Raw genomic sequence first — 20,955 nt, 5'->3', positions numbered from 1 at the left:
TTTTGGAGCTATAGAGGAGAGAGGGAGAGGCTAAATGCTAACGCCGTCTGCGCTGTGTTTACGTGACTGAAGGCACGGGGGAAGATCAGACAGGTCCTAAAGAACTCGTCAAAGCTAAGATAAGAACATATCTCAGTATGTAAAAACGGTGGCCTATTCCTTTAAAAGCTCAATAAATCAGGCAGAAAGTAGATATTGAAAAAATCCTTGAGTATGCTGTTGGGTCAGAGCCTGTACTAAAGTGCAAGAGTGGAATGAAAACCTCATTTGGAAAAAACAGCCCTAAAGTTGGATATCATCTGCACATATTATATCACTGCTGTGTGTGGCAGTGAGTTGGTTGGTGCCGAGTGTTTCTGTTTTCAGAGGTTGGTAGAGAGTTTGTCGGTTCAGAGGTTGGTGCCGAGTGTTTCTGTTTCGAGAGGTTGGCAGAGAGTTTGTCGGTTCAGAGGTTGGTACCGAGTGTTTCTGTTTTCAGAGGTTGGTAGTGAGTTTGTCGGTTCAGAGGTTGGTGCCGAGTGTTAGAGTTTTCAGAGGTTGGCAGAGAGTTTGTTGGAGGTGAGCTTCGCGCAGGTCTCGAAGCCCTCTCGTCCCAGCGTGTCGTCCCTGGCGGTGGCGGACGGCAGGGCGAGGCTGCAGTCTGAGTCCACATACTTCCCGGTCACTCCGTCCATCTCCTCTGACACGGCGCAGTACAGCGGGGCCACGGCGCCCTCCTCTGACGACTGTGGGGAGTGTAGGCGGGCACAGTCTGTCAGTTAGTCTTGGTTTCAAGTGCAAAGATAGCAGGAGACAGTAGACACCCCTGTCGTGTCCCTGTCATGATTTGCATTGTACAGTTTTTATTATTGTTCTGTTTTCGGGTTCTAGATGACAAAGATTTGAGTATAGGTATCGGAAAAAGCATCGTTCAGGTATCGGGATCGAAAACACAGTATTGTTAAAGGGATATTTCTGGATTGTTGTCATAGGGCCTCATTGCCTATATTTATACAGAGTGTTCTGGAGATTTCTTTTTTTTTTCATTCATGCTGTCCATATATTTGAAGAGTTTAGCGGTGCTAGGCTAGCGCTTAGCTAGTGCAAAGATAGCAGGAGACAGTGGACACCCCTGTCGTGATCACTTTGTGCCTCTAAGAACAGGGGCTCCAATAGGGATGGGTACCGGGAAAAAGGTTTCGGTTCTACAGGTATCGAAAATTGAAATTATCGTAAACAGTTACTGAATATAACTTAAATCTGTTCAGATCAAATACATTATTTTCCCCCAATTTTGCCCATTTGTTCCCCCTCTTTTCCATTTTTTTTTCTTCCAATTTTGTGGCCCAATGTTTTCCCCATTATTCCCAAATTATTTTTGCCCCATTTTTTCCCAACATTTTTGATCATTTTTTAAATTACTAATATTATCCCTATTTCCCTCCATTTTCCCTTCTTTTTTCCCCTTCTTTTTGCCTCATTTTCCCACCAATTATTCCCAATTTTTCACGTTGGAGATGAATCCGATATTGTAAATCTGCATTGTACAGTTTTTATTATTGTTCTGTTTTCGGGTTCTAGATGACAAAGATTTGAGTATAGGTATCGGAAAAAGCATCAGTATCGGTATCGGTATCGGGATTGAAAACAAAGTGTTGTTAAACGGATATTTCTGGATTATTGTCATAGGGCCTCATTGCCTATATTTATACAGAGTGTTGTTGATTTCTGGAGAGTTCTTTTTTTTTCATTCATGCTGTCCTTATATTTGAAGAGTTTAGCGGTGCTAGGCTAGTGCTAGGCTAGTGCTAGGCTAGTGCTAGGCTAGTGCTAGGCTAGTGCTAGGCTAGTGCTAGGCTAGTGCTAGGTAACTAGTCGCCTGCATTAAAAACCTCTTCAAAATCATGGGCTCGTCCTCTAAGCGTTGCCATATCTGATTTGTAGAAAGCTTCCACGTGTAGTAATGCGGCCGCAGATAAACAAACTACTGTAGATCCGGTAACCGAGCAGATCACTCCGCCGCTGCGTAGCTACAACCAGGAAGCTGATGCTGCTCAGATTTAAGATTTTTTAAATGAAAATTAAGATATATTCCAAAAAAATGATTCTATGGACAGACATTTATATGGGTAGTTTGGTGTTATAAGTGAATTGCCTCAGGTGCTCTGTGCTTGGGTCAGACTGTTTTTAATGCAGTTACCATAGACATTCACTAGCCTAGCACTAGCCTAGCACCACTAAACTCTTCAAATATAAGGAAGGCATGAATAAAAAAAATAAAAAAAAAATCTCCAGAAATCAACAACACTGGATGACTAGGAAATGAGGCCTAATGACAAAAATCCTGAAATATCCCTTTAGAGTACTGGTATCGGGAAAAAAATAATGGTTGTCGTCAGAGGTTGTACCTTGAAGAAGAAGAATCCGATCATGTTGACGATCACTTTTATATAGAGCGGGTAATTCCTCAAGACTTCAGTCATCACGTAACCGGGATGCACACTGTTCACGCACACGCCTGAAACACAACAAGAGGCTTTTCACCAGGATTCACCAGGACACAAGTCATGGACTGACCGGACGTTAGTATTGCAGTCTTCAGAGCTGGACAGCCTAGGACTAGCTGTTCTTCTTTGGTCTTTCTGTGGTTCTACCCCTGAGTTTTCTCTTTTATCCCACTGAGGTTTTTCCACACCGCGTCGGAGAGTCTAAAAACTTACAGACTATCACTTTATTGTTTGGTACAGCCCTGTGAGGCAACTCCTGTTGTGATATTGGGCTATACAAAACTGACTGACTGATTGATTGATTAAAATGTAAAATAATGTTCACGCACATATCGGTCAGTATCTCAGTCAGTATTGGTCATGATCGGCTGGTATTGATCAGTATTGGTCAGTATTGGTCAGTATCGGCCAGTATTGATCAGTATCTGTCAGTATGTCAGTCAGTATCAGTCAGTATCGGCTGGTATTGATCAGTATCGGTCAGTATGTCAATCAGTATCGGTCAGTATCAGCTGGTATTGATCAGTATTGGTCAGTATCGGTCAGTATCGGCTGGTATTGATCAGTATTGGTCAGTATCGGTCAGTATCTCAGTCAGGATCGGCTAGTAATGATCAGTATCGGTCAGGATCGGCTGGTATTGATCAGCATTGGTCAGTATTGGTCAGTATCTCAGTCAGTATCGGTCAGTATCGGCTGGTATTGATCAGTATCGGTCAGTATCGGCTGGTATTGATCAGCATTGGTCAGTATCGGTCAGTATAGGCTAGTATTGATCAGCAGTGGTCAGTATCGGTCAGTATCGGTCAGTATCAGCTGGTATTGATCAGTATTGGTCAGTATCGGTCAGTATCTCAGTCAGTATCAGTCAGTATCGGCTGGTATTGATCAGTATCGGTCAGTATCAGCTGGTATTGATCAGTATTGGTCAGTATCGGTCAGTATCTCAGTCTGTATCGGTCAGTATCAGCTGGTATTGATCAGTATTGGTCAGTATCGGTCAGTATCGGCTGGTATTGATCAGTATTGGTCAGTATCGGCTGGTATTGGTCAGTATCGGCTGGTATTGGTCAGTATCGGCTGGTATTGATCAGTATCGGTCAGTATCGGCTGGTATTGATCAGTATTGGTCAGTATCGGTCAGTATCTCAGTCAGTATCGGTCAGTATCGGCTAGTATTGATCAGCATTGGTCAGTATCGGTCAGTATCGGCTAGTATTGATCAGTATTGGTCAGTATCGGTCAGTATAGGCTAGTATTGATCAGCATTGGTCAGTATCGGTCAGTTTCGGGTAGTATTGATCAGTATTGGTCAGTATCGGTCGGTATCTCGGTCAGGATCGGCTAGTATTGATCAGTATTGGTCAGTATCGGTCGGTATCTCGGTCAGTATCGGCTAGTATTGATCAGTATTGGTCAGGATCGGTCGGTATCTCAGTCAGTATCGGCTAGTATTGATCAGTATTGGTCAGGATCGGTCGGTATCTCGGTCAGTATCGGCTGGTATTGATCAGTATTGGTCAGTATCGGTCAGTATAGGCTAGTATTGATCAGCATTGGTCAGTATCGGTCAGTTTCGGGTAGTATTGATCAGTATTGGTCAGTATCGGTCAGTATCTCAGTCAGTATCGGCTAGTATTGATCAGTATTGGTCAGGATCGGCTAGTATTGATCAGTATTGGTCAGAATCTAAGTCAGTATCGGCTAGTATTGATCAGTATCGGTCAGTATCAGCCAGTATAGGTACCTGTGCCCTCCAGGCGCTTGGCCAGCTGACGGCTCCACATCACGTTGTGCAGTTTGGTGTGGTTGTAGACATAGTCGGCGTGGTAAACCAGGCTCTCTCCTCTGAAGTGGCGGAAGTCGACTGTTCCATTGTGGTGATTGGACGAAGCCACGATGACGATCTTTGAAGGGGCGGAGAGCTTCAACAGGTCTGCGCCCAAATATGGATTATCCCTTGTACTTGCAATCTACTCTTACTCGCTGTCGCATCAGTTGCAGTAGTAGTGTTTGCAATGCTTCATGCTGACCAAGAGGCTAATGAATAGCAGTAGTAGTAGTAATAGTAGCAGTAGTAGTAGTAGTAGTAGTAGTAGTAGTATTTGCAGCACTTACCCAGCAGGAGGTTGGTGAGGTGAAACGGTCCGAGGTGATTTGTTGCGAACATCAGGTCAAAACCGTCCTCGGTCATCTTTTGGGGTAAACCTGGAAAATACCCAAAGTACTGCAAAGATAAGTACTACAACCAGGGGGGATACCAGACACATTGTCCCGGACCCCAGGAACAGGAACGTTTTGTCTGTTACAAATTTGTCCTTGATTGCTCTGACATTAAGACTAAAGTACTTATTTCAAGATTACTTTTTTGCAGTGAAGTATTTTTATTATTAGTAGTAGTAGTAGTAAGTCACAACCGTTGGTCTAATCACAGTAAACATTCTAATGGTTGAACCATTGAGTGAACTTTGCTCCATTGTAAGGCCAGAGGCTGAAGGTGAACGAGGACCATGTCAATGCACTCATATCAACTCCCTCACTGACATCAGTATGAAGGAGTTTTCTTATAAACAAACATAATATGAAAGAGGATGGGCTGAGACACAGATAGACTTTTATAAATAGATATTGAAAAAACTAATTCAGGTATCGTATCGGAAAAAAATGTAACGGTGCCCTGCCCGGATGAAGGTTGGATGAATCGTCTGTAATTGACTTGAACTTTTAACACGCTCTGCACACAGGACGTTCAAATGTTCAGACTCTCCATATTTGGAGTCAATATTGACTAGGTTCGGGAGCAGGACCTCACCTCAACCAATCACCTTCTGCATACTGTACCAACCAGGCATTCACCTGACCACGCCTCTAAGGACACACCTTATATATATATATATATATATATATATATATATATATATATATATATATATATATATATATACACCAGGCCAAGCCTCTTCATTCCTGTTTGTTTGAAACTGTCCACCCCTCCCTCCTTCTACGTCTGTTTTATCTTTCAGCACTGACTCTTCTGCTTTGAGACGGAGCCCCCACCCACAGTCTCGTCCAGTTTCACTCTACACTTTTAAACATTAATAAATGATTTAATTGCACTTTGTTGTGGCTCGTGAACAAGATAAGATGAGCTGGTTCCACATGTGACCAAATGTTTATGCAAACGAATGTATGTTTAGAGACTTTATAACACAGGGTTAGGCAGGATGGCTTGATAGAAAGACCATTTTCTTCATCATAAAAAAAAACAAGGGTCGAACCCCCAAGTGTAGCCTGAAGTAAATTGTCATTATACAATTGTACTGGACTTGGGTGTATTTTAACAGGCATTTGATCTCTGATTAGTGTAAAGTTATTTCTCAAATCTTGAGGGCCAGAGGGTCTATGCCAGAGGGCCGGATTTGGGCCCCAGGCCTGACACTATAACATAACGAGCCAAATAAAATATGGCCTAATGGAGTAATGTGTGATGTTGTTCTGTCACTACAAACTGAAGCTTGTATAAAAGCTGTGAAGAGCCTGTGTTCTTTGTTTCAGAGCTTCATTCTTTGTTACATTCTATTAAGGTCTTGAATAAGCTCCACCCCCTTTTAATAACGTCACCAGAGGACTTCTTCAGAATGTTGGCAGCAGAGTTTCAAAGAAATACACTGTTACTGATCTTTATCCTCTACAAGCTGCTCCTTGCGGACAAGCCTCCTCTGAACTTCCTTTTCCATCATGTAAACCAACAAGAGCAGGCCAAACATTTCTTCACTCTGAAAACACTTTAGGAATGACAATCATTTGCAGGAGCTTTCAACAAGGTTCCAAGTAGAACTTCAATATGCAACAAGCAGAAAAGAGAGTTTAGGACTTTAAAAGGACAAATGTGGGCAAACCTGTAGACTCCGTATGAATCAGATGAAGTATTCACACTGAGAGGACACTACAGGTCACGGTGCCCAAAGGACAAAGCACAGGAACATAATATCACTCCTCTGGACCACCCTGTGTTCCCCTGATCTAAATCCTTTTGACAACCTTTGGGGATGGACGGAAAGGGCAGTTTACAGACAGTAGATTTCCTTTGTCGTTCACAGTATTTCAGTCAAACTGTTCGTTTCAAAAGCTAAATAAAACATGAGACACAGGGCCCGACTATAGTGTAACATTTTGCGATGAGGAGGGAAATTAAGTGTTGGTGGAATAAGAAGATATTTGAACGTTGTTACTTAGTACATTGTTGTTTTTTGCCCCACAGAACGATTTAAATGAAAGTCCAGCCAAAGCCCATTGGTCAACACAGCTCAATGAGTGACCACAGAGAGCCTGGCAGGATGGAAGCTCCACAGAGGCGACCTGGATCCACGGTGACCAGGTCCCCAGACGCTGAGTGTGGACAGAGCCCCCGACGATGGAGCCGGGCCACAAAAAACAGAATCCCCTTTGTCCCGCTTTCTTGCCCATTAACGACTCCTGTTTTGCTCAGGTCAATATTTGAAGTGTTTCTCCCGAACACACGTTTAAAAGTAACCACAGTGATGTTGATACACAGACTAGTCTGGTGACCTGCCAGACCAGATCCCCTTCACACCTAACACACCTGTCTGCTCTCACCCGCCATCTCCTACTGCATCAACATATGGAACATATAGAACATGTAGAGCATGTAGAGCATGTAGAGCATGTAGAGCATGTAGAGCATGTAGAACATGTAGAACATGTAGAACATGTAGAACTACTGTCAGTACGATCAGAGACTGTGTTACGGTCTCCACATGCATGTGTTTAAACCTCACTCTTGATCATCTCTTCTCTTTTGGTTTGGATGATAGATAGAGTATTGCAGTAGCCATAGTAGTAGCAGTAGTAGTATTGCAGTAGCAGTAGTAGTATTGCAGTAGTAGTAGCAGTAGTAGTATTGCAGTAGTAGTATTGCAGTAGTAGTAGCAGAAGTAGTATTGCAGTAGTAGTAGTAGTAGTAGTATTGCAGTAGCAGTATTGCAGTAGTAGTAGTAGTACTACAGTAGCAGTAGTAGTACTGCAGTAGCAGTAGTAGTAGTATTACAGTAGAAGTAGTAGTACTGCAGTAGCAGTAGTAGTATTGCAGTAGTAGTAGTATTGCAGTAGTAGTAGTAGTATTACAGTAGCAGTAGTAGTATTGCAGTAGCAGTAGTAGTATTGCAGTAGCAGTAGTAGTATTGCAGTAGCAGTAGTAGTATTGCAGTAGCAGTAGTAGTATTGCAGTAGCAGTAGTAGTATTGCAGTAGCAGTAGTAGTATTGCAGTAGCAGTAGTAGTATTGCAGTAGCAGTAGTAGTATTGCAGTAGCAGTAGTAGTATTGCAGTAGCAGTAGTAGTATTGCAGTAGCAGTAGTAGTATTGCAGTAGCAGTAGTAGTATTGCAGTAGCAGTAGTAGTATTGCAGTAGCAGTAGTAGTATTGCAGTAGCAGTAGTAGTATTGCAGTAGCAGTAGTAGTATTGCAGTAGCAGTAGTAGTATTGCAGTAGCAGTAGTAGTATTGCAGTAGCAGTAGTAGTATTGCAGTAGCAGTAGTAGTATTGCAGTAGCAGTAGTAGTATTGCAGTAAGAGATAAGATAAGATAAGATAAGATGAGACTTTATTGATGTCACAGATGGAGAAATTGCATTCGATGAGGAGCATCCGGCAGCAGCACCATTCAGTGGCACCACTCTTTTTTTTTCTTTGGTGAAAGATGGTTGTGTCGCGGCCGCCATCTTCACTTCACTTTGGTCACAGGAGGAGCACTGGTTGATGGGAAATCCATAGACGATGACCACGGCGGTGGAGCTCTTGCGCTTGGCCACGATGTTCTTGTCCACACAGGTGTAGTTGGCCGTGTGGGACAGACGCGCCTGCTTGATGATCAGGTTGTGTCCACGGTGATGTAGAAGTTCCTGTCCTCGGCCGGGTCCATGATCTCGTCCTTCAGCCACTCCACCTGCATGACCTTGGAGGATGGAGAAACTGTAGCTGCCCTCTGTCTCCTCTGATCATCTGAAACGGTGCACCGCCTCCTGGGCTTGTCCCCGTCTCAGAGCGTGGTGTCCTGCACTGGTCAGCTCCGCCTCGTCCTTCCTCTTCCTCCTGCACAGCTCCCTCCACAGTCTATCACCATCTCCTCGTTGGTCCCTTTTGTTGTTTCCTGTAGCTCCTCTTGTGACGCCTCCTCCGTGCTGCAGGTGTGGGGGCTCTTGGTGCCTCTTCACTGTTCAGTGTCTCAGAAGAAGATGTTTGTAGATCTCAAATGGGTTTAGCTGATAAGCTAGCAGTTTGTTTACCTTCAAAAAGCTGCTTTCTTCAGGACCATTTTGGACTCTCAAAGTAAACAAATCCACCAAACCTCCACAAAAACACGGTAAAGACGTACAAAAGTATCCAGAAGAACAACGTGGTTCACTGAAAAAGGCAAACAATTCAGCTGCACCAGGAGAGAGGGAGGTCACTTCCTGTTTTCACGTCGCCATGGCGACGTTAAATCCCAGTGATTTAGCAGTAGCAGTATTGCAGTAGCAGTAGTAGTATTACAGTAGCAGTAGTAGTATTGCAGTAGCAGTAGTGCAGTAGCAGTAACAGTGTTGCAGTAGTAGTATTGCAGTAGCAGTAGTAGTATTGCAGTAGCAGTAGTAGTTCTGCAGTAGCAGTAACAGTGTTGCAGTAGCAGTAGTAGTATTGCAGTAGCAGTATTGCAGTAGTAGCAGTATTCCTCGTACCTGACGCGCCTGCGTTGTTGACCAGCAGGTGTAGTAGTATTGCAGTAGTAGTATTGCAGTAGCAGTAGTAGTATTGCAGTAGTAGTACTGCAGTAGCAGTATTGCAGTAGTAGCAGTAATCCTCGTACCTGACGCGCCTGCGTTGTTGACCAGCAGGTGGAGCTCTGGTTCTTCTTTGATGATGTTTTGGGCGAACTGTCGGATTGACTCCATGCTCCCCAGGTCCACGGTCCGCAGCTGGACTTGGTGGTTCCCGGACTGGATTCTGATCCGGTCCCGAGCGGCTCCGCCCCTGACGGGACATCGACAGGCGAGGATCACACGGGCGCCACGGCGAGCCAGGTCCAGCGCCACGTGGAACCCAATACCTGGGAATCCAGGGTAGTATTACTTCAATCATCAAGTCTTTAATGTGTTCAGAAAATATCACTACATCTATGACTTAGGAGCATTTAGGATTTGATCCTGCAGTAGTTTCTCTGAGAGACTCTTTCAGATTGTTCTTAGTCTGTGTCACATGACGGTCATGTGATTCAGGCAGTTTAACAAAGAGATTTAATCAAACTGTAGACTGGACATGTTTGAACCAATGAACCTCCCCTACACTGGCTCCTGCAATGTCCGATTGTGTAGAATGAGCCCAGACTGCTACTGCTACTGCTACTACTACTACTGCAATACTCTTACTACTACTGCAAATACTGCTGCTGCTAAAAGCCTTCACTGTCTCTCAAAAAGTTGTATTTCAGGCCGAAATAGCGTCATGCCCGAGTTTAACATTGAACCTGCAGTGACACGTGGGACCTGAGGTGGCAGTAGTGAGCGCCATGAACCGAGCAGCCCTGAAGCAGAGCGATCACATCTGTTTAACATCTGTATGACAACTTTAATGCAACACTCGCCTGATGTGGCACAACTCTGGAAAAATGACCGTGTTCAATTCCATCAGTTTAAGATGGTCATTAAAATTAAAAGGGGCTAGATGCAAGTTGGCCATTTTATGCTCACTACTGCCACCTCAGGTCATATGTATAACTGCAGCTTCTATATTAAGCTCTTATACCATGGTCTGGGTGAATACTGGATTCTGATTGGCTGGTGCATTATTTTGGTATAACCGCACACGTAGTCCGGTAGTTAAATCACTGGGATGTCACTCCGCTGTGGCATCGCCATAGCAACGCCTGACACAGCTGAATCAGATAAAGGCGTAATTAGTGACTGACAGGAACGTATGAGATGGATTTAGTGTTTGCTAAATGTTTGTAGAGGAGAGTGAGTAGCTAGGTTAGCTACTGTTAATAACATATGAGCTTTACATTTCTATAGGAAACGCTTAAGGCTATTCATCATTTTCAGGCGTACATAAAATGATCCTGCATTTAAGCATCTTTGTCTGGATTAGTAAAGTCAAACAGAAAAGTTTCAGTTCGTGGGGCTCAGGTGTGAGCGACTCCACCGCAGCTGTTTCCATAAACAGTTGAGCTGGTTGAGCTAGCTAGCTTTAGCTTCAGGTTAAACAGCGTAAAAGGTAAATAACTCCTGCCCACGAGTGCCGCATATCGGTGTTTCCTTCCAGGGAAAAGTGCCGGGTTAGTCCTGTTGTGTTGTGATTCTGTGCTGATGTTGTGTCGTTGAGCCTGACTGTGTGTGCGAGTGCGTGCGCTTGTGTGCGTGTGTGTGCGTGTGTGTGTGCTTGTGTGTGTGTGTGTGTGTTCGTGAGTTTGTCAGGAATGGGACTTAATCAGGGAAATGGACCAAATGAACAATGGTCCCAAACAGGAGCCACAGCCTGAGGGCAAACAGGACATGGCCCGGGACAAGTGTCAGAGTCACAAAGTCAATGTACTTCAGTGTTTGTCCTGAGATCTTCTTCCTTACACTCCTCTCCATGGGAAATTGTCCCTCACAGCCATGTTTTTTCACTTATTTCAGTGGATTTACACTGTGCACTGCAGCAGAGTCGGAGTAATAATGACCTCCCCCCGCTCGGTTTCTCACAAACGTCTAACCAGCTCCAGGTGTGCGGGGGTCACAGAGTGTTCGTCAGAAATATTTCCACAGTGTTTCCCCTGTGATAAACTTGTGGAAAACCAGGCAGGAGGAGCAGCACTTGGTCCTTTAAGATCAAAGAAATGACTTTTCCAACCATTTCCCCCCATTTTTTAAAGATATTTTTTCTCATTTTTGTCCCAATTTTTTCCCTATTTTATGACATGTTTTTTCATCACCAATAATTTCCCTATTTAGAGTGATGTCGAGTCAACGACCCTTTAAAGAAGGGTGAGGACCATATCGTCAGGTCAAAACATACTAAACATACCCTGCTTAAAGTGATAGTCTGTAAGTTTGCAAAGTGAGGAGAGGTGGATTGAAATGTCAAAATAAACAGTCAAATTCCTCCCCTCTTTAACCAGAAAGCCCTTCTTAGTTTGCAAAATGAGGAGAGCTGAAACAGAATATTTAAAAGTAAACAATCAAGCTCCTCCCCCTCCTACCGGATGGGACCTGACAGGCTGGTTCACTGGAAAAGCTTTTCTCAGATTAGTTGCTGAGGTCTGGGAAGGATGGACTTAACAAAAATAACATATACATATTATGACTTACTTTACATCAAAATGCAAGACTCTTTATAAAATGTGTAAAACATTTAGACTTCCAGACTATCCCTTTAATCCTCTTTCTAATCAGCGCAGAGACAAATGACCTGAAGTCCACAGACTGTGACTCCTGTTTATTCCCAGTAATTACCTTGGAAAATTTCCACTGTTAAAAATTCCCAGAATTTTGCAACCCTAGTTGGGACTCACCAGCCATGACCTGACAAACAGTGCACTGAAAAAGTAAATATCAAGCATTGTCTTAAATGACTTGAATTGAGGAAATATATCTTGTTTTGAGCGTTTTTCGCTAATTTAGACATTTTTCCTGATCGGACCAAGTTTCCTTTGCTTGTTTGAGGACATTTCAGACTGGTTCTAAGGTAAATCTCGCTTGAAATAAGAAAGTAAAATTGCCAATGAGATAAGACCGTTTTTCTTACCCCATTGGCAAAGAAAATGACCTGAAATACAGTGCCTCCCGAAAGTACTAATACACCTTGAACTTTGGCACATTTTGTCATGTTTACAACCCTAAACATAAAGATTTTATTTTGATTTTTTTACTGAACGTTCACACACAAGTAACAGACAACTGTGAAGTGAAAGCAAAATGACACATGATTCTGTTATTTTTTTAGAAATAGAAAACCGAAAAGTGGGGCCTGCATACAGCATGCATGCATACAGCATGCAAAGTATTCATACAGCATGAATACTTTGTGGAACCCCCTTTTACTGCAATAACAGCACAAGTCTTTTGGGTTTGACTCTACAACATTTGCACATGTAGAGACTGACATTTTAGCCCATTCCTCTTTACAAAACAACTCCAGCTCTGTCACATTAGAAGGAGAGCGTTTGAGAGCTGTGTCCTCCATATGACTTCTATAAAATTCAAACAGGATTTCTTATGGCCTCCTTTCAATAATGACTTTCTTCTAACACTCGTCCATGAAGGCCAGATTTGTGTAGATACGACTCATAGTTGTCCCGTGTACAGATTCCCCCAGCTCAGCGGCAGGACTTCACAGCTCCTCCAGAGTTATCTTGGGGCACTTGGTTGTATTTCTGACCAGTGTCTCCTTGTTTGATGTAATATTTTAGATGGGTGACCGTGTCTTGGTAAGTTGGCAGTGGTGCTTTACTCTTTCCATTTCTGAATGAATGATTGAACAGTTGCTCCAGGAGATGTTTCAATCTTGGAAAATCTTTAACTTAACGCTGCTTTAAACTTCTCCACAGCTTTATCCCTGACCTCTCTGGTGCTACTTGACCTTCATGATGTTGTTTAGTGACCAATACACTCTGACCACAGCTCTGAGGCCCTAAAAGAACAGCTGTAATTATACTGAGAGTAGATTACACACCTCTATTTAACTGTTAGGCCAAGGTGTGAACATTCTGGAGTCATTATTAATGTTTTAAAGGCAATTTAATGCACTCAGAAAATGCTGTATGAATACTTATGCACGCCCCACTTTTCACTTTTCTATTTTTTGAAAAATAACAGAATCATGTATCATTTTGCTTTCACTTCACAGTTGTCGGTTACTTGTGTGTGAACGTTCAGTAAAAAAATCAAAATAAAATCTTTATGTTTAGGGTTGTAAACATGACAAAATGTGCAAAAGCTCAAGGTGTATGAATACTTTCGAGACGCTCTGTGAGGACGAAATGTATTGAAACGAGTCAGAAACATCTCAGAACAAGTGAAATAATCCAGGACAAATGCCCAAGAACAATTTACCGAGTCAAAACAACTAAAATTTGGATTATCATGCTCAGATTGAGATGTTTATACTGATCTAGTTAATTACTTTCCCCCACAAATGATTGTTGAATCAGCATTAACAATCATGATCAGAAGTCATTCTGACCCTGCTGTTTGTTTACTGTTTCAGGAGATTCAGATATTAGAAAGAAAATGTCTGCAAACGGTCTACACCACGTCTTTAGGTCCTTTTACTTTTGGTTCACATTTCTGTGGGAACAGAGACACTGACTAACTGTTTGACACCAGGAGGTTTCTCCACATTTCCATCATCCCTCTGCAGATACGCTGAAAACATGTTTAGGCTAATGCGGCGGCTGCTTTAAACACAAGTATCTGCAGATTACACAGAAACACAAACATCTCAGAGTACTTCACTAGTACTTAAAGCAACAGTATCTTCTCCCCGTCTGCTGGGGCACAGACAGCTGAGTGTCAGGGGTCAGAGGTCACACACCTGTGTTGGCGCCGGTCACGATGGCAGTTTTCCCGCGCAGGTCCGTGGGGCAGGTGCGCGGGTCCCAGCGCGCCCTCCTCTGCACACGCACCACCAGCACCAGCACCAGCGCCACCATGGCCCACAGCGGGTGGCCCAGGACACTCCACCAAGCACCCATGTCTGCTCCACACACGCTCACAGCTGCAGAGCGCCAGGCTGTTATACTGAGGGGGCAGGGCTAATAAACAGAGCGGGGAGGGGCAAGAAGTGGGGCCGAACTTTGGTCATGTTTGCAATCCTTTAACTGCATGTTTACTCTGGTTCTTCTGCCTCACATGTCTGTCATTAGAGTGACTTGAGGATTAGCATGAACCTGGCCCCCCATCATACTCCAATTTTTATACAAAATATGTCAATCGTTTGTGCTGTTTTGTGCTGTAAAAATGTTTGTTTGTGCTGTTATCGTTTTTGAGATATTAAGGATTCTTTTAAAGGTCACCCAGCCCCTCATTTTGCTACAAAAATGTCCAAAACGGACGAAAATGGAGTCATTCGTCTAGCTACGTTTGTGCTGGTTTGTGCTGTAAAAAACTACGTTTGTGCCGTTATCGTTTTTAAGATATTAATAATTGCATTTGTTGATGATGACATCATCACACTCTTTCGAAAATGCACAGAATCGACTCAGAAAATACCATCATAGGACAATGGAGAGATGGTATTTTTCTGGAAGATATAGACATTCTCAACAAAAGATGCAGCAACAAGGACATACGGAATATTATTGTTGGAAACACTCCTCCTCCATCTCATATATGGCAGTGTCAATTGGAAGAAAGCATGGAATGTCACAAATACGTACTGCCTAACCAACAAGATAAAGGAAGTGTCTTTCAAGATTCTTCACAGATTATACCCTGCAAAACATGTTCTGGAACGGTTTAAACTGAATATTGACTTTTCATGCGTTTTCTGTGGTTTACACAAGGAGACAATTATCCACTTGTTTTTTGAATGCATGTGCTGTAAAATATTTTGGATTGATGTTCAAAACTACCTCTCCCGTAAAATTGGACAATTAATTATTTTAAATGCCAAAGATGTATGTATCTGCTTTGATCAAAAACTGGATAAAGATGTGAAATTTGTTATTCAACTTTATGTTTTAATTGGAAAGTATCACCTGCATAAAATGAAATGGGCTGACAAAAAAACAATTTTTTATACTTTCCTTGCAGACTTGAACCTATATATTTCTACTATTAATTCAATACAAAATAAAAAAGCAGGTAAAACAATGTATATCCTAGAAAAGTACAATATTACTCCTGGCTCCTCTTAATATTTTCGAGTGTTGTTGTTTTTTTCTTTTAATGACAGATCTTCCTCTGGTAAAATGTAGTATATCCCTGGCACTACTTCCTCTTTGTTGTTAACAATTGTAAATGTTAATGGGAAAAAAAAAAGAAATACAATTTAAAAAAAGAATGGACTCAGAATGGTGTCTTTTCTGCTTTGTTTCCGTTGGCTTGTGCTGTCTTCTGCAGGCACTGCCCAGCCTATCTTGCCATGCGATGCGATGTGTTTACTTTGAAAGTTACATAAATTAAAAACCATCTCCACTGGGTGGCGCCAACCATGAATTTTACCCGCTAAAATTGAAACATTTTCCCTCAAAGAGCTAATTAAGCAGCTGCATTTTCACTTCAAGTACTTAATTATTTCAGTATTTTTCACTTTTTTTGTACCCTTGTGGACCTTTGCATAGTCTGAGGATCATCAATGTAAGTAATTCAATTTTACGTATACACAATTTTGCTAGCTTTTTTTGCTAGGCATTCAATGTGAAATACTGTGCAGAATTAATTTAAAAGAAAGTCCAAAAATCCAATATATGAATTTTGCATAACTGTATACATTGCTTCAATTATAGTAATGACAACATCCACAGAAATAAACTGAAGTAAACACTTAAGACAAGGTTTAAAGAACTTGTACAATCTTTAGAGGAGGTCACACCAAAGCAATATTACAATTTATGACAGAACAGATTTTGGAATAGTTCAGCTATATTTTGTTTGAAACATATGAAGATTAGTCTAAACAAAATGGCATAAAAAACAACCATTACATTACTTACTTTTTTTTTTTAATAGATGCCAAAAAATCCAGGAGTGGACACCCACACTGTTATTGCCATCCTCTCAACATCAAAAGAGACGATAATCAGAAATGGTGAAATTGCTAAACCTGCTGAACAAATCTGGACAGAACTCAGCCATCAACTTGATGAAAGAATATCTGCCAAGGGACTGTATACCTTAGTAAAACAAAACAGGCACCACATCTGGACCATTTTGGGTCTGAATGACACCAGTGCAATTGAAAATAGTGAAGATGAGCCACCAGCCGATCAGCATAGTGACAGTGATGGCATACTTCAGTCAGAGCAGACTTGTCAGCTGTCGGTGCCATTTGAGAAATGGGTACAGTTCATACATGTGGGTACAGCGCCTCTCGTAAGTACTCATACACCTTGAACTTTTGCACATTTTGTCATGTTTACAACCCTAAACATAAAGATTTTATTTTGATTTTTTTACTGAACGTTCACACACAAGTAACAGACAACTGTGAAGTGAAAGCAAAATGATACATGATTCTGTCATTTTTCAAAAAATAGAAAAGTGAAAGGTGGGGCGTGCATAAGTATTCATACAGCATTTTCTGAGTGCATTAAATTGCCTTTAAAACATTCCTCATGACTCCAGAATGTTCACACCTTGGCCTAACGGTTAAATAGAGGCACCTGTGTGTAATCTACTCTCAGTATAATTACAGCTGTTCTTTTAGGCCGTCAGAGCTGTGGTCGGAGTGTGTTGGTCACTAAACAACATCATGAAGGTCAAGGAGCACCAGAGAGGTCAGGGATAAAGCTGTGGAGAAGTTTAAAGCAGTGTTAAGTTAAAGATTTCCCAAGACTTAAACATCTCCCGGAGCAACTGTTCAATCCATCATTCAGAAATGGAAAGAGTAAAGCACCACTGCCAACTTACCAAGGCGTGGTCCTCCACCTAAAATATCAGAGCGAACAAGGAGAACACTGGTCAGAAAGGCAACCAAGTGCCCCATGATAACTCTGGAGGAACTGTGAAGTCCTGCCGCTGAGCTGGGGGAATCTGTACATGGGACAACTATAAGTCGTATCTACACAAATCTGGCCTTCATGGACGAGTGGAAGAAGAAAGCCATTATTGAAAGGAGGCCATAAAAAATCCTGTTTGAAGTTTGCTAGAAGTCATATGGAGGACACAGCTCCATGTGGAAGAAGGAGCTTTGGTCAGATGAGACAAAAATTGAACTTTTTGGCCCAAATGCAAAACGTTATGTATGGAGCAAACCTGACACTGCTCATGGTCCTGAGTGCACCATCCCCAGTGTCAAATATACGGGGGGGAGCATCATGCTGTGGGGCTGCTTTTCCTCAGCGGGGACTGGGGAGACTGTGAGAATAGTTGTGAAGATGGATGGAGCCAAATATAGAGACATTTTGGAGGAAAACCTGCTGGAGTCAGAAAGAGAACTGAGGCTGGGGCGGAGATTCACCTTCAGCAGGACAATGACCCTAAACACAAAGATAAATCTTCAATGGAATGGTTCAATAAAAACATATTAATGTGTTAGAATGGCCCAGTCAAAGTCCTGACCTAAATCCTATTGAAAAGAGCTTGAGTTGTTTTGTAAAGAGGAATGGGCTAAAATGTCAGTCTCTACATGTGCTAATCTTGTAGAGTCAGACCCCAAAAGACTTTCTGCTGTTATTGCAGTAGAAGGGGGTCCCACAAAGTATTCATTCATGCTGTATGAATACTTATGCACGCCCCACTTTTCAGTTTTCTATTTTTTGAAAAATAACAGAATCATGTATCATTTTGCTTTCACTTCACAGTTGTCTGTTACTTGTGTGTGAACGTTCAGTAAAAAAATCAAAATAAAATCTTTATGTTTAGGGTTGTAAACATGACAAAATGTACAAAAGTTCAAGGTGTATGAATACTTACGAGAGGCACTGTATATATAAATGGACAGCTTCTCCTCACTCCTCCCCGTTTACCAGAATGACCACGCTTGTGGGGGAAGTCATGGCGGATTTACAGACTCCCCCTCCCCAGCTCTGACGAAGCATGTTCCTAAAAAGGACATAAGGGCGGGATCTTCACCGTAGACTCGGCCCTTGCGTGACGTGTAGCTCGCGCTGCTCCAATGCTAACAGTCCGAGCCTCCTTAAGTACGAGATTTCAAAAATTCATATTACGAAAACCAGCCTGGTTTCTTATATTGTGACTAACCCAGCGTTATCTCAGGAGGAATATCTAGCCTAGTCTAGTGTTGAAACAATTGAAACCAGGCTTTAAAGTAGTTTTTAAGGTGTCTAAACTCCAATGCTTTTCAATGGGGACCTAGCGGCGATATGGAGGTACTGCAGCAACGGCGGAGCAATGGCGGCCCCCACGTTTGTGGTCAAAAAGCAGGCAATGAGCTTACAGCAGAGGCATCCCGACCCACCCCATGATTTGCATCTCATTAAGAGAAATACAGAAATAAATACAGAAATAAATACAGAAATAAATAAATAAATACAGAAATAAATAAATAAATGCAGAAATAAATAAATAAATACAGAAATAAATAAATAAATACAGAAATAAATAAATAAATACAGAAATAAATAAATAAATGCAGAAATAAATAAATAAATAGAGAAATAAATAAATAAATAGAGAAATAAATAAATAAATACAGAAATAAATAAATAGAGAAATGAATAAATAAATAGAGAAATAAATAAATAGAGAAATACAGAAATAAATGTATAAATAAATATAAAAATAAATAAATAAATATATAAATAAATAAATACAGAAATAAATAAATAAATAAATAAATACAGAAATAAATGCTCTTATTCTCATAATTGCACGCATTTTTAAATTTATTTATTTATTTATTTATTTATTTATTTATTTATTTATTTATTTATGTATATATTTATAGTTTTGGCAGCCATGGTCCTCCATACAGGAGCACATTTAATAATAAAAATAATAATAATTAAAAAATAAGATTCTGCACAAGCCAAACTTTATAAAAGTGATAAATCCATGTTGTCGTCCCCACAGCTCAGTCACATGTCAGTGTTAAAGAGGAAACTCAGGAAACGGATTAAATGCTTTTGTTTTCATTTAGTAGAAACTTAAGCCACATGGATCATTTGCATAAAGCTTTATGAAACAGCTGCTGAAATAAAATAACACTAAAGGGAAATGTTTGGATCATTTGGATTTATTTTTCTCCTTAAATGTCTTTGTTTGGACACTCTGTTGTTGTTGACACTGTACAGTAGGGGGCGACATGCACTTATGTTTGACCTGCACTCCACCAATAACTTTAAAGAAGAAGAAAAACAGCTGTTGGTGATGTCACTTCCCTTTCCCCTGTTTAAGGACGGACAGATTGTTCAAATGCTGCTGAAGCTCTAGTTCCCGAACTGCACAGATCTAACAGTCGGCCCATGAAAGGTTAAGGAGTTAGTTGCTATAGTGCTTGTGCTTAGAGGCTACAATTTGATGGTTTCGGATTGAGCCTTTCTCTCAGTAGCTTTCCACTACAAGAGTCTTCCTGTTGCCTTATTTAGAGTTATTTTTTCACAGCTTCAAGAATGCAAGAGCAAGAAATGGGGTATTGTTACAGCAATGTGCATGTGAAAAGATTGATTATAAAATATAACATTAACTAGAAATCATCAATTTCCCACTTTCCCTCTTTTGATCTCTAACCAGAGATCACATGAATGGCAAAAGCAAACAATGCTGTGTATAAAAAATATTTTTATTTTTTTTAAATTAAAAAAACTTACAATGCAAATGTATATATCGTTGTGTGTGTGCGTGTGTGTGCGTGTTTGTGTGCGTGCATTCAATGCATACTGTTATGCCAGGAGTTCATCAGTCTCTGTGGCGTCCGCTGTCTCCGCAGCCTCCGCTGACACCGGCACCAGCATGTACGATCCTCCTGGTCCATCATCGAGGTTATCGTGTTAGACTGCATGCTGCGAAGACAGGCCACTCTAACTTTTTACAACAATTTACTGACAACACACTTCAAATATGGTGAGACTAAATCAGACTGAAGCCCTTGAGTTTTGTGTTCAGGCCTGTGGGGGGGGTCCTCCAAGATAGTTTGTACCCAGGGCCCAGAATTTGGTGCTACGTCCCTGGTCATGCCATTCGGGTCAATAAGATTTTTAAAAGGTCTGGTCACATACCATAAACTGGAAAGTGTGATTGCATGTGGTCACGGCAGTTGCCATTATGTGTATGCCCCACCTCCCGGTCCGGGTCACGACCACAGAGTTAGAGTAAGTGTGCCATATTGTCTCGTGGCATCACGCCAACATTAAAATAGTCTGAGATTGTAAGGTCTGTACATGCTGCTATTATTGTGGTGTATGTTTACTGTTGTGAATGTTGTGGTGTGTCAGGTGTTTATTTGTGAAAAAGAAAAAATCCCGGCACTATAATACCCATAATTATTACACTACCAATCTTCCCTCTTTTGGACTGGGGTGACCCAGGCCATCAGAGTAGTTCAAACGAGGCATGTAAGCGGTGGAAAGTGTGACTTATGACCACAGGAAACACTCCTAAAGATGATGGCAACTTCACATTTTGGCGCAGAACAAATGAGGGACAAACTCGCTGCGGTCAATGCGCCAATTGTGACAGGCCCCTGACCGCACGCCTGTGTTCACTTCAGGCGGAGCCACTGCTGCGCCATTCTGTCGGGAAATATAAACCTCTGCACTGTTACTGCTAAGCATAAAGAAATGAATGAAAATAGTTACCTGATTCTGTTTGTGCT

At 41.7% G+C, this 20,955-nt stretch overlaps 1 protein-coding gene across 1 annotated transcript; it reads right to left on the bottom strand.

Moving 5' to 3' along the window:
- Positions 1 to 530: 530 nt before the first annotated feature.
- Positions 531 to 14,207, bottom strand: LOC306982479 (retinol dehydrogenase 11; the record flags this gene model as incomplete). Its single annotated transcript, XM_079582415.1, has 6 exons — positions 14,053 to 14,207; positions 9,350 to 9,589; positions 4,605 to 4,694; positions 4,234 to 4,422; positions 2,388 to 2,497; positions 531 to 725 (listed from the first exon to the last, which is right to left on the bottom strand). The coding sequence occupies exons 1-6, from the start codon at positions 14,168 to 14,170 to the stop codon at positions 531 to 533; spliced, it is 942 nt and encodes a 313-aa protein (XP_079438541.1). The 5' UTR covers positions 14,171 to 14,207.
- Between the last annotated feature and the right edge of the window lie 6,748 nt (positions 14,208 to 20,955).

This window comes from Gobius niger (assembly GCF_951799975.1).
Source record: "Gobius niger genome assembly, chromosome: 24".
Classification (NCBI taxonomy): domain Eukaryota; kingdom Metazoa; phylum Chordata; class Actinopteri; order Gobiiformes; family Gobiidae; genus Gobius; species Gobius niger.
Note: the sequence above shows the minus strand (reverse complement) of the source record. Positions and strands in the feature narration are given on the sequence as shown.